Genomic DNA, 13,749 nt, shown 5'->3' with positions numbered 1-13,749 from the left:
TACTATTTGGCCATAAAATATTATGATGTTGAATGGAAGGATTGTTGTTGTTCCTGAGTTTAAAGAATTTTAAACAAAACAAAAAAATTCCCTAGATAGGGTTTTATATGTAGTCCTGACTGGCCTGGAGTTAACTCTGTAGCCCAGGCTGGCTTCACACTCATAGAGATCCACCTGCCTCTACTAAGTGCTGAGATTGAAGGATGTGCCACCATGCCCAGATAAGGATGACTTTTTTTTTTTTTTTTTTTTTTTTTTTTTTTTTTTTTTTTTTGGTTAAGTTATCATCTACCCCGATAGAGGGACCCCCTTGACCACAGTCACCAACAACAGATGATCTAGAGATGCGGCTGTGGGAGACAGGTGAGCTCACATGAGAACACCCTGTAGATGCTAGAGCTGCACATTGCCCATTACATATGACTTGGGAGGAAGTGTATCACTAGTGGCAGACATTTGGGTCTCTCTCTCTTGCTGTTGTCTCCTGATCTGAATGTAAAACTCACAGCTACCTCTCCAGCACCATGTCTGCCTGTGTGCTGCCATGACCTGCCATTATGATAATGGACTAAACCTCTGAACCTCTAAGTGAGCCCCAATTAAGTGTTTTCTTTTGTAAAACTTGCCCTGGTCATGGTGTCTTTTCACAGTAATAGAACATTGGCTAATACAGAAGTTGGTACCAGGAGTGGCGTGTTGTTGTGACAGGCCTGAACTTTGCTTGTTGGTGAAATGGTGGACTTTGGGAGTTTGGATTAGGAAAGCAGCTGAATGCTTTATGTTAGACTTAATGGACTTTATTAGTAGGAGCAGGGAAGACCAGGGTGCTGAGAGCAATGCAGATTATGATGGCCTGGCCAAAGAAGTTTCAGAGAAGAATATTAATAAGTGGTATAGAGATTGTTCTGTGATGTTTTGGTGAAAAATGTGGCTGCTTTTTGCCCTTGTCTGAAGAGTGTATCTGAGGCTAAATTGAAGAGTTTTGGATTAATGGCATTGGCAGAGATTTCAAAACAGCCTAGTATTGACTCTGTTGCTTGGTGATTAGTGGTCATTCTTTTTTTTTTTTTTAAATATATTTATTAATTTTTTTCTTTTTTCTCATAGACAGCTTTTATTATGTTGAGATATTCCCTTCCAGGCCTAGTCTCTCTAGAATTTTTATATATTTATTTATTAATTTTTTTTTTCATTTTACATACTAACCCCAGTTCCCCCTCCCTCCCCTTCTCCCACCTCCTCACCTCCCTCCCACTCTACCCCCATCCGTTCCTCAGAGTGGGTAAGGCCTCCCTCCCATGGTAGTCAACTTTAGTGGTCACTCTTATGCAAATCTATAACAAAAAGGAGCAAGCTGAGCAAGGAAAAATATAAAATGCACAGTTTGAGGCGAGAAGGGGCACCAGGAAGTGGAATAGAGCTAAGTTCAGTGCTCAAGGAGATAAAACATTTGAAGAAATGTCTGATGCTAAATGGAATAAAGGGATTGGTGATTTCAGGGCAAGACCTCACCTAGCTAAGTTTCCAACTTGTGAAAAGAAATTTTTAAAAAAAGCTTAGACCAGGCATGGTGGTACAAGCCTTAATCCCAGCCCGGGGGAGGCAGACAGGTGGATCTCAGTGCCAGCCTGGTCTACAGATCCAGTTTCAGGACAGCCAAGCTTAGGCAGTGAAGGACACCACCAAAAAGAGAAAGCTGGTGAAGGTGTAAATTGAACTAAGGGCCACTTGGTTCTGGCTTTGGAGTCAAGGATCCAGGAAAGGGGTTATAGAACCTTCTTCCGCCCTAAGGAAATCTGCTGAGACTAGAGCCGTTTCTGTGTGGAGCCTCAGAGGCCATTGCATGAAATCTCTGAAGGATGAAGCCTGGATTGTGTTGGAGACCCCAGTGTTGAAGATGCCAGAGTTGTTGGATACTTGCCAAGGAGAGCTGCTAACAGGGAGTGGAACCACCCGAGAGAAGTGGGTTGCAGTCAGTAGAGCTGAAAGGAGCTGGAGACCTGAAAAGCATTTTGACATCAGACATGGACGTGCAGAGTTTGGGAGTTTGCCCAGCTAGTTTTAGGTGTTGCTTTGGTTCAGTATTTCTGCTTGTTCCCTTTCCTCCTTTGTGAAATGGTCATGTATATTCTGTGCCATTGTATGTTGGAAGTATGTGATCTGCTTTTTCATTTTGATTTTATAGGGGTTACAGTTGAGAGATTGTCATGAGTCTCAGAAGAGACTTTGAACTTTGGATTTTTAAACAGTTTTGAGATATACAGACTATGGGGACTTTGGAGTTGAACTGAATGCATTTTTGGATTATGATGACTACAAGCACATGGAGATCAGGAGTGGATTATGGTGGTTTGAATAAGAATACCCACATAGGCTTATAGATTTGAATATTTTCTCACCAGGGAGTGGCACTGTTTGAAGGGATTAGGAGGAGGTGTGGCCTCTTTGGAGGAAGTGTGTCACTGGGTGTGGCTTTGGGGTTTCAAATGCTCCAGTCAGGCCCAGTGTTTCTCTCTTGCTGCTGCCTGTCAATCCAGATGTCAAACTCTCAACTCCCGCCTCCCCAGCACTGGGTCTGCCTACATTACTTGCCGTGCTTCCCACAAAGATGATAATAGACTAAACCTCTGAAACTGCAAGCCAACCCCAATTCAGTGTTTTTCTTTATAAGAGTTGCTATGATATGGTGTCTCTCCACAGCAATAGAAAATTGACTAAGACACTGAATTCTTTCATAATCCTAAACCAAGCTTCATCTCATGCCCTTTTGAGAGACTCAAGTCAGTAACTCAAACAGAAATGTTTAAAGCCATATATTCCAATACAACACAGTCATTGATTTGATACTTACATGCTGAGAAATGATTAGAACAAACTATTGCCTATTTTTCATAATGAAGCTGCTTGTGTTTCTATAAAAGCAGGAAACATCCTATGTGCAATAAAAAGTACTGCAATTTATAATGTACAGAAGTCTTGAATCTGAACCGAGGCATTCAGGCAGTGTCTATTAGCACCATGCAGCATGTGCAGTGCCATGTGTGCATGTTGGGGTTTAGAACCAAGGCTTCAGTGAAGTCATGTGAGGCACCCTGGGTGAGCACAGCAGAAGTACCCTAGAGTCATCCTTGTTGATTTTGAATTACTTGTTGCAGAACTTCCAGAAGCTTTTTACTATTGCCGATTTTTTTTCAGCAGCCCCATGGGGGTTTGCAACCATTAGTTAAGAAGCTGAGTTCTGGAAGGGAGCCTGAGAAGAGACCTAGCAAGGTCAAAAATGGCACAGCAGAACACAGACTCAGAATCCAGCAAAGCAGTTCAAAAAGGAGAGGATGAGTCTCATCTTAAACATTGTAAACAGGTTATATAAGATAACTGCTAAAATTGAATCGTTGAGTAATCGAAAGTCACTTGGGGATGTAGCTCAGTGCCTAGCATGTGTAAGGACATGGATTCAGTCCCCCACACTGGAAAAACAATCCATTTGTTTAAACAATTTCAGGAGAATAATGGGGCCAAAGGCTAGACTATAGTAAGTTAAAAAGCACCTCTGCAGAGAGGGAGGAATTACCAGTGTAGACTCATTTTTCAGTCCCTGAACTTCTTCCTGAGGGCAGAGAGGGTTCTACAGTTTGGAGCGTATACCAGAGGGACTCATGTTGCTTGATTAGTGCCTTTGTTTGAGAGAAATTGAAACATGTCTATATATGAGGCAAAAATATATCTGTAGAAACCAAAAATCTATGGCACTGGTGATGTAATAAGGAAAGCTGTTAGAATTCCCTCTACTTCATAAGTGAAATCAACTTAAATGTATAAGAATTTGAATTAGGTGAGGCTGGAGAGGTGGTTCAGCAGTTAAGAGCACTGGCTGTCTTTCAGAGGACTCAGGCTGGTTTCCAGCACCTGCTTGGCAGTTCACAACCATTTGTAGCTCTAGTTCCAAGGGATCTAACACCCTCTTCTGGCCTTCATGGGCACAAGGCAAACATATGGTGCATATTATGAAGGCAAAACACCTGTGCACATAAAATAAAACAAAATAAAATAATAAAATAAAATATGAAATGAAATTGAAATGAAATAATAATGAAATGAAATGAATAAAATAAAAGGACAGACAAGATGGCTTAGTGGATAAAGGTGATTGCTGCCAAGCCTGATAACCTGGGTTTGATTTCTGGGACATACATGGTAGACAGAACCGACTTCCTCAGGTTGTTTTCTGATTTCCATGGCACATACATACAAGCATACACTACACTACACACACACACACACACACATATTAAATAATTGGATTAAAAATGTTATTAAAAAGTGAACCCTGATCATCAAGAGGAGGAGAAGGAGGAAGGAAGAGAAAGAGGAGAAGGAAGAATTTGCCTTAGGACTGGGGATGTGGCTCGGTGGGTAAAGGGCTTGTTGCACAAGTATGAGGGTCTGAGTTCAAATCCCAGGTCCCACTCCCAGGCACAGCAGCAGCTGTCTGTAGTCACAGTGCTTCCATGGCTAGATGGGAGTTGAAGGGAGGAGAACCCCAGAAACCTGCAGGCTCTCTAGCCTGGCATGTGCAGCAGCAGATAACAGAGAGAGTGGTTTCCAACAGGATGCAAGGTGAGGCCCAATGCTTAAGGTTGTCCTATGACCTCCACATGCTCCTGCACTTATGTGTCATACTTAACAATAATAATAATAATAATAATAATTTTCCTTAAGTCGTAATGATTATGTATTTTATGAGTCTTTTGTGATTTTTTAAGAATAATACTTTTTGGGTTGGGGATTTAGCTCAGTGGTAGAGCGCTTGCCTAGCAAGTGCAAGGCCCTGGGTTCAATTCTTAGCTCAAAAAAAAGAATAACACTTCTTTTGAAAAATTCAAACCACACAAGTACATCAAGTAGAGAGTAAGTCTCTTGTTTCTGTAGTTTCAGTAACTTCTTGCAATCTGACACATGTTATACAGTATTTTTTGTCTGCCTATACTGGTATTTACTTGTGTTCTTTCCTACCTAGCACAGTCAGCTGATACAGAATTTAGTGATGGGCGTAAAAACTGAAAACCAACCAGGTCTATATGATTTCTTTGCATCTCTGCCATAGAGTGTGATAACTCAGTTCATGTTTAAGAACTTTGTTTACAGACACTTACCTGCTCTTTGTTCTTCCTCTGTAGAGTGGATGTAACTGAGATTCAGGTAGCTTTAGTGATCATCTTTATATTGTCTACATTTGGAGGAGCAACAATGTGGGACTATACGGTAAATCTAAATGTTTAAATTTACATTTAAGTGCTTTTATGTACAGAGGAAAGATAGTAGATTGTTGCCTGTCTTTAGAAATCCTTGGAGTTATAGTTAATTCATTCTCTTTTGTAAGCTTTTTCTTTCATTTGATAATAGCATCCTATATGCTCTTTTTACATGACTTTTTTTTTCTATAATGAATGTTTTATTGCATAGAAAATGTCCCTATTTTCCTAGTACAAAAGAGGGAAAAAATCTATTGAAACTACCTTTCTTAGGGCAAAATTTATCACATAAAACAAATATTTTTAAAACAATTAGTAAGATGTATTTGAAATTTGTCCCTAAATATCCTCTGCCTCCATGCATATACATCACACACACACACACACACACACACACACACACACACACATACACAATTTTTTAAAAATTACGTCTTACTTAAAAACAATGGAAAGGTTCCCTGTGGCACTTAACTATTTCAAATCTTCAGTTACTTCACACCTGAAAGTTTAGACACAGACTTTCAGCATACTCTCAAGTAGTCATACTTTCCTCAAGACATTCTGACTCCTTCCCATATGAACAATACACTCAAGGGTATTCTACTGTTGAACTGAATCCACTGGATGCTGAATGTGGACCAAGAAGCAGCTGGGCAGTTCTAGTCACTAAGTCAGGTGTGAGTGGCTTCAGTTTGTAACTGAATCTTAGATTTGTTTCATTCAGGGTTTTTTGGCAATAGCATAAGGAGAAAACACACCTTAGTCTCACAAACTATGATACTTAACGGCTTTCTACATTTACTTGTTAACCTATAGTGTCCATAAATTTTGGTATCATCTCTTGAAGTCTATTTTCAAAATATGCTAGCTATAGCACCTAGCAATTCATTGTTAATGTTTTTAAATCCTTTGCTGCCTTTGGAAGTTGTCTTGAGCAACAGTTGACCAACAGGTAAATATATTGCTGGAGGTTTAATCCTGGATATTTCTACTACACAGTTTTTTGCATGCACACACGGTATTCATCACATGTAGCGTGCAGACAGGCTGAGTCTGCCTTTTCTGTCATGCTGCCTTTAGAAGCTGCAAAATTGCAGTGAACTATTCTTTTCCTTTCTTTTTTTTCCCCAGAGCTGAGGATTGAACCCAGGGCCTTGTGCTTGCTAGGCAAGTACGCTACCATTGAGCTAAATCCCCACCCCTCTTTCTTCATGTTGAAGTCAGTTATATAAAGGCTTGTGAAATGAACTATTTGATTATGATCCTCTACACAAACTGAACTGATTTGTGGATTCGTTTTTCAGTTAGGAAAGCAATCCTAAAAAAGTTCCAGTTTTTATTGCAGAAGCTGAGGTTTGATTTTGCGAAAAAGGAGAGCCTATTGTACACGACCATGTTATGTTTCTTTCTATTTAGTAGAGAGAGAAACCCCATTTTCTTAATGATTTGTTTGTTTCCTCTACCCCTAAAGATACCTATTCTAGAAATAAAACTGAAGATCTTTCCAGTTCTTGGAGTAGTAGGTGGAGCAATATTTTCCTGTTCAAATTATTTCCATGTGATCCTCCATGGTGGTGTTGGCAAAAATGGATCTACTATTGCAGTAAGACATTCTTTTCATCATCTTTCAATATTAATATATAATAAATTTTCATTATAAAAGATACCCAAATACCCTAAACTCAAGAATGGAGAAAGAAACCAGTTATCTTAAAGAGTTCGTTTTAGACACATAACATAAAAGCATTTTAAAAGCAACTTAGATTTAAAGCATTTTTCTTTCTTGTCGTATTTTATTATTGCACATAATAACCATAGTCATCATCAGTGCGGTTCATTTTCTTTCATTTTGTGCCTGGATCAAACCAGCAGCAAGGTGATTGGAGCATGGGATCTTGAATGATAGGAAATGTGCCAAAGGTCAAAGGATTCATGAATGGGAGAATTTATTACTTATAAATTTTGACATTTTACTGAAATGTCCTTAAAGGTACTCTGATTATTTTGAGTTAAAATTTTAACTTCATTTCTTGAGTACATATGCCTAACTTTGTGTTCTTTATACTTTGCTTATGCTATCATAATTTGTAGATTTATTTGTATTTGTTTTAAAAAGTCAGTACTGGGTTGGGGATTTAGCTCAGTGGCGCAAGGCCCTGGGTTTGATCCTCAGCTCAAAAAAAAAAAAAAAAAGTCAGTACTTTTAAGGAAAATGAAGACAGAATTTCTGATACTTTTTTTCCGTGTTTTTTTTTTTTGAGCTGAGGATCAAACCCAGGGCCTTGTGCTTGCTAGGCAAGCGCTCTACCACTGAGCTAAATCCCCAACCCTGATATTTTTAAATAAATGTGATATCTCCATTTTTAAAAAGTCTAATATCTTCAAGGTAGTTGACCATAAGAAGATAGTACTTACTCAAATGATGACATTTTATAACAAAAGTATTAGAATTGCTTTTAAGAATTACTTTAAACTGTTGCATTCTATGACTCAAAAATTTCTGTCCATAAAGGATTTATTGACTTAAAACAAGGTTTAATTTTTTGTTTGTTTTCTTCAGGCAGGGTCTCTCTATGTAACCCTGGAAGCCCAGAAACTTACTGTGTAGACCAGACCAACTTCACACTCACCAGCTAGAACAAGATTTAATTACTAAGAGTAATAAACAGGAAATACAGTATTTTTAGTTACAGGAATTCTCATCTTCTCATCACTTGTAAATTGGCTCTGAAGACCGTTTCAAAAGTCTTCCATAATTGACCCTTAAATTTTAATGCATAATTTATAATTCAAAAGCAAATTATAAAATTCATTTAGATGTGCAGTATCTAATCTGCTTATAAAGACTTTTTTTTTTTTTAGGCGTTTTCTCTGCTAACCTCTGAGAATTTATTGGTGCTTTTCTTTTCTTTTTCTTTTTTTTTTTTTTTTTTCCCCGAGACAGGGTTTCTCTGTGTAGCTTTGCGCCTTTCCTGGAACTCTTTGGAGACCAGGCTGGCCTCGAACTCACAGAGATCCACCTGCCTCTGCCTCCCGAGTGCTGGGATTACAGGCGTGCACCACCACCACCCGGCCATATTGGTGCTTTTCAACATGTTTTTTGTGAAACATTATGACTATTATGTATCATTTTCTGTATTCACAGATCTACATTTATTATCAGTCAGACTTTATACTACCTTTTGATGACATTAATTTTCATTTTTGAAGAAATTAAGAACAGAGATTCAAAATAAAAATTTTAGTCTAGATCCTTATAATAAAACAGAAAATGAAAATGTTTGCCATGTAATATATGAAGTGTTAAAATGTGGTGATTAAGTATTTTGCTTTTATCCCTTAGGGTACCAGTGTCTTGTCACCTGGACTCCACATAGGATTAATCATTATATTGGCAATAATGATCTATAAAAAGTCTGCAACAAATGTGTTTGAAAAACACCCTTGCCTTTATACCTTAATGTTCGGATGTGTCTTTGCTAAAGTTGCACAAAAATTGGTGGTAAGAAATTTTTTTATGATTCATGATATATAAATATTATAGCCTTCCACAAAGCTGGAAACAATTTCTTACAAATGTTGGTTTTCCTTTACAACAAATAGCTGCTTGTGTTCTGTGGTGGTATTGTGTTCCCCAAAACATTGTGTACCTCAATAAACTTATCTGGGATCAGAGACAGAACAGCCACAATATTAAACATGAGGAGGGGTTGAGGATTTAGCTCAGTGGTAGAGCGCTTGCCTAGCAAGCCAAGGCCCTGGGTTCCATCCTCAGCTCTGAAAAAAAAAATAAATTAAACATCAGGATAGGCAGTGGTAGCACACGCCTTTAATCCCAGCACTCGGGAGGCAGAGCCAGGCAGATCTCTGTGAGTTCAAGGCCACATTGGAAACAGCCTGGCATGGTGACTCACACCTTTAATCCCAGAAACCCAGCCTTTAATCCCAGGGAGTGATGGCAGAAAACAGAAAGATATATAAGGCGTGAAGACCAGGAACCATAGCTAGTTAAGCATTTGGCTGGTTTAGCATTTGGCTGGTTAAGCTTTTAGGCTTTGGAGCAGCAGTTCAGCTGAGACCCATTCGGTGAGGACACAGAAGCTTCCCAGTCTGAGGAAACAGGATCAGCTGAGGAACTGGTGAGGTGAGGTAGCTGTGGCTTGTTCTGTCCCTCTGATCTTCCAGTATTCACCCCAATAACTGGCCTCAGGTTTGATTTTATTAATAAGATTTCTGCTACAGTGTTCTATGTAAAACTATGAGTTAATAGTATGGTCAATTCCTTTGTTCCTCAATAATAGTCAATTATAACTTTCTGATATCAAGGAACTTAAATATTAGGACTTTTAATAAGCTATCTGCTCATGAACTTGAGATGTACATTCAATATTCCTTTATCAAGTATGAAATGAAATAGACTTGTCTTAATAGTGAATTATTGTCATGTGTCCTGAAAATTAGAGCAAAAAACAGTGAAATTATTTTATTTGCTTTTTTATAGATAGCTCACATGACGAAAAGTGAACTATATCTTCAAGATACTGTCTTTGTTGGTCCGGGTCTTTTGTTTTTAGACCAATACTTTAATAATTTTGTAGATGAATATGTTGTTCTATGGATAGCAATGGTAAGTACATTTGAGCTTTTAATGTGTTGGCTCACAGTTTAAGAACCATTTCAGTGAGACTATGTATTTATGATATATAGTCAGTATCTCTGTATATTTAAATTTAATTTACTTTTAATCCATGAATCATTTTATATTATATGTAGAAGTAGAAGTGATTGGCGTATCTGAGAGGTCAGGCTTCCAACAACCTAGATCATGGAAATACTAGCTGTGTACTAAAAATAACTCTTTTCTCTCCCCCAAATCAGAACAGACATTTAAGAAAAAAATTCCACTTTGCCCAAGACTTTCCAACTTTACTTAGGCTTATTAAAGTTATCCCCAGCTTGTATCAGGTAACAAGCCAATTGGATGGGGTTGGTGTTAGCACTTAATGTTGGAGAAACAGAACAGATAGTACCACGTGTCTCAGAATAGGATTTGAAGACTAGCTTTGTTTGAGGTAAGCAACCTTGAATATGGCCAGAACCTCCCCCAAAAATGGAGGGGAAAAAAATCAAACACCTATTTTTTGTTGTTTTTTTGAGACAGGGTTTCTGTGTAGCCCTGGCTGTTCTAGAACTCACTCTGTAGACCAGGCTGGCCTCAAACTCATGAGATCCACATGCCCCTGCCTCCCAAGTGTTAGGATCAAAAGTGTGCACCACCATCATCCAGCTAAAGCACCTATCTGTAATAGTAATTGGCCTGATTTACACCAATGATAGAACAGTCTGATGAACTGGAAATGTTAATTTCTTTGTTTTCTTTTTTCTTTTTTCGGTTTTTCGAGACAGGGTTTTTGTTTGTTTTTGGTTTTGTTTTTTTGAGACAGGGTTTCTCTGTAGCTTTGGAGCCTGTCCTAGACTAGCTCTGTAGACCAGGCTGGCCTCGAACTCACAGAGATCCCCCTGCCTCTGCCTCTGCCTCCCAAGTGCTGGGATTAAAGGCGTGCGCCACCACTGCCCGGCAATTTTTTTCTTTAAAAACACTGTATGAAAGGCAGTTCAGACACACAAAACATGCATGGGTCAAACAGAACATCTATGGTCCATGGTATCTTTAGGGGAAAGCTTTCAGAGATATAAAGAGCATGATAGAATTTTCCAAGTAAATAAAAAGGAGCTTTTCCTGTGGGTGAGAATTCCATTCCTAAAAGCTTTTTCTGGCCTTTATTTTCTGAAGGAAAGTATTTGACTCTAATTTCTAGGCAATATCATAGACCTTTTCATTTTTAAATACAGCAGAACTTGATGTATGCTTCCTTTGACTACAGTCGTCTTTCTAGGCCTTTTAGGTTCTTAAATGTCAAAGGAATAAAAATATGTGAACATCCCATCCTAATAGGAAATCTGTGGCTTTATTGAGTGGCATAAAGTTGGGAGAATGTAGAGTCAGAAGACAGTGTGGTGGGATATTAATTTAGGATGTGTTACATTTGTCTATGCTGTGGAATATTTAATGACGCAAAGATGTGTCACATTTAAGTAAAATTAACCTGCGGTCAGGAGGCCGAATCAGCAATTAGCTGATAGGAAATGGTAGGAAGGAACCATGTGTAGCTAGGGTTCTTAAGTGGGGGTGGAGCAGAAGGATGCTGGTTTTTGGGGAGACGCAAGCAAGGAGAGAAGGTTAGCTAGCAGAATTTCACTCAACCTTTAAATCCTGAGCCCTTTAAAGGGGTAGGGATTTAGTTTCCTTTAGTGGCCTTGAGAGGGCAGTGCCTTAGAGAACAGAATCCCTGTAGTAGCTGCCCTTTTGGTGTAACCACTGCTGGTAGCTGAGGATTAGGACAGCTGTTGCTTAAAGGGCAGCCATTGAAATTATATGAAAAACAACAACTTAGGTTCTTCTGCTTTTGAGCATTTGTACTTTAGTCTTTTTACCTATGTTTCAATTTCTATAATACCCAGAATATCTAGACATTGTGGTACATGCTTGTAATCTCAGCACTTGGGAAACTGAGGCAAGAGAGGTGACACGATAAAGGCTAGCATAAAAAGGACTACATAGACTCTGTTTAAGAAAAAAAAAAAAACCCACTAAGGATGTAAGATTTAAGTATGAGAGGTATAAAGAGTACTCTAAAATACAGTATTTTCAGTTAGCAATTTTAAGGACATTTTGAGAGGGGAGTTGGGACTGATAGAAAAATTATACTTTTAGAAAAGATGAACCATAACCCATTTTGTATTTTCTTTTTTGCTTCCAAAGGTCATTTCTTCATTTGATATGATGATATACTTTAGTTCTTTGTGCCTGCAAATTTCAAGACACCTTCATCTAAAAATCTTCAAGACTTCATGTCAACAAGCACCTGATCAGGTTCACAAGCATATTGACTGACTAGTAGCCCAAGGAAAAGAGGAGGAGCAGTTAGGGGAACCTATGTGTGAAGGAAATCCCCCTATGCAGGAGGCTAGTATATTATCTATAAGGTTATGTTTAAATGTAAAACATAAATCTAGTAGTTTCCATTATGTCTGTCAGTAATGAATCCCTCGTCATTAACATATTTTATCACTGACACCAGTATAATATAATGTATATATTAGAAACAAGAACAAAAAATAAATTTAAATACTAAGGACAATAAGAAATTGAACCCCAGTAATTTAAATAAGCACTGGGTCTACAAAATACCTATCAGACTTGGGGTGTTGACTGCCAAGGTATTATACAAATATTCAGAACTCAAAAATAGTTCTAGCCTTCTTGGCAGTGACATTTGATTGATGAAAGTTAAAAAGTGAGCTCAAATACTAAGTATATAACAATACTATTATAATTGAGTCAAGTGATACACTGAAGTATTTTTATATAACAGCCATTGTTTAAAAGATGTATGCTAATTATAGAAAGATATACTTGAGTCTACTATCTAGAATTTAAAACAGTGGTATGGGAATTTTGTTGTAATTTGTACTTAGTAAAAAAAAAGAACCTGTTGTATCAATTCAGCAAAATGTTAATCTTTGAGGGTAACCTTGTATCTTAGTAGTCCAAGTAAAACAGTTCACTTCCATGAAAAAAATGGACCTTAAGTCCCCAAGGAAGACAAAAAGTATCTAAAATAACTGACAGGAAATTAGTAACTTAGAAAAAAAACAAGTGTCAGTTATTCAACACTAAAGACATTAGGTACTGATTGTTTTTTCTATTCTAGTTGAAAAATACTTAAGATTTTCTTTATAAATACTAGAATTATCTTAACACTATTCAGACCTTATGATTCATATGACCTTATTTCTAATTTCATACAAAAGCTCCATAGGCTATATGCCATATGATGAAATAATCAAATACACATGTACTTTTAAAAAAAGTATTCCAAGCAAGAAAAGGAGATTTTTTAAAAAGTATATATTTCTCAAAAGGTAAAAATATGTGAAAACAGAGAAAACACTCTGAAGTACTTACTTTGCCTCTCTAATGCCTGGTAAACTTCTGAAAGAGCTTAAAAGCTTAAATGATACTTAAGGTTTAGTCCATGTTGCAGACATAGCTGAGTGAAGAACGAATTCTTAGCATGGGTGAGGCCCTGGCTTGATCCCCCAGCAACACTGTGTGCCCACCCCCCAAAAAAGTATTTATAAAGAATCGAACTGTCCTTTTAATGTCAAAGCTAATGGTAGAGGGGTAATTGCTTCATAGAAGATAAAAAGATTTAGACTGTTTAAAAGGGTGGGTTATGAACAAAAATAGATTGTTGCTTTCCTTCAAATGGGATGTTTTGTTCTGAATTCTTCATTGACGGCAGTTTCAGCAAAACTAGTAAGTTTAACTGACTTCAAAGAAATGTTGAAGCAATTCAACATGTATGAAATTGAGTTAAAGTTTCTCTATATAAATGCCTATTTTAAAAGTTAAAAAGTTAAAGTTTGG

General features: G+C 37.7%; 1 protein-coding gene across 2 annotated transcripts in view; it reads left to right on the top strand.

The window, feature by feature from the left end:
* The window catches only part of Chpt1 (choline phosphotransferase 1), a 35,579-nt gene that overhangs the window by 20,844 nt on the left and 986 nt on the right, over window positions 1-13,749 (top strand). Inside the window, exons 4-8 of one of the 2 annotated variants that reach the window (XR_004943291.1) lie at window positions 5,178-5,262; window positions 6,727-6,858; window positions 8,599-8,757; window positions 9,757-9,882; window positions 12,079-12,282. Coding sequence is in view for 1 of the 2 variants with exons in the window: in XM_036170045.1 (XP_036025938.1) it covers window positions 5,178-5,262; window positions 6,727-6,858; window positions 8,599-8,757; window positions 9,757-9,882; window positions 12,079-12,189 (613 nt within the window). In the remaining variant the exon portion in view is untranslated. The remainder of the gene's footprint in view (window positions 1-5,177; window positions 5,263-6,726; window positions 6,859-8,598; window positions 8,758-9,756; window positions 9,883-12,078; window positions 12,283-13,749) is intronic. The other variant, XM_036170045.1, reaches the window with a different exon arrangement.

This window comes from Onychomys torridus, chromosome 20 (assembly GCF_903995425.1).
Source record: "Onychomys torridus chromosome 20, mOncTor1.1, whole genome shotgun sequence".
In the NCBI taxonomy this organism is placed as follows: domain Eukaryota; kingdom Metazoa; phylum Chordata; class Mammalia; order Rodentia; family Cricetidae; genus Onychomys; species Onychomys torridus.
The sequence above is the reverse complement of the archived record's forward strand: the minus strand, read 5'-3'. Positions and strand labels throughout refer to the sequence as shown.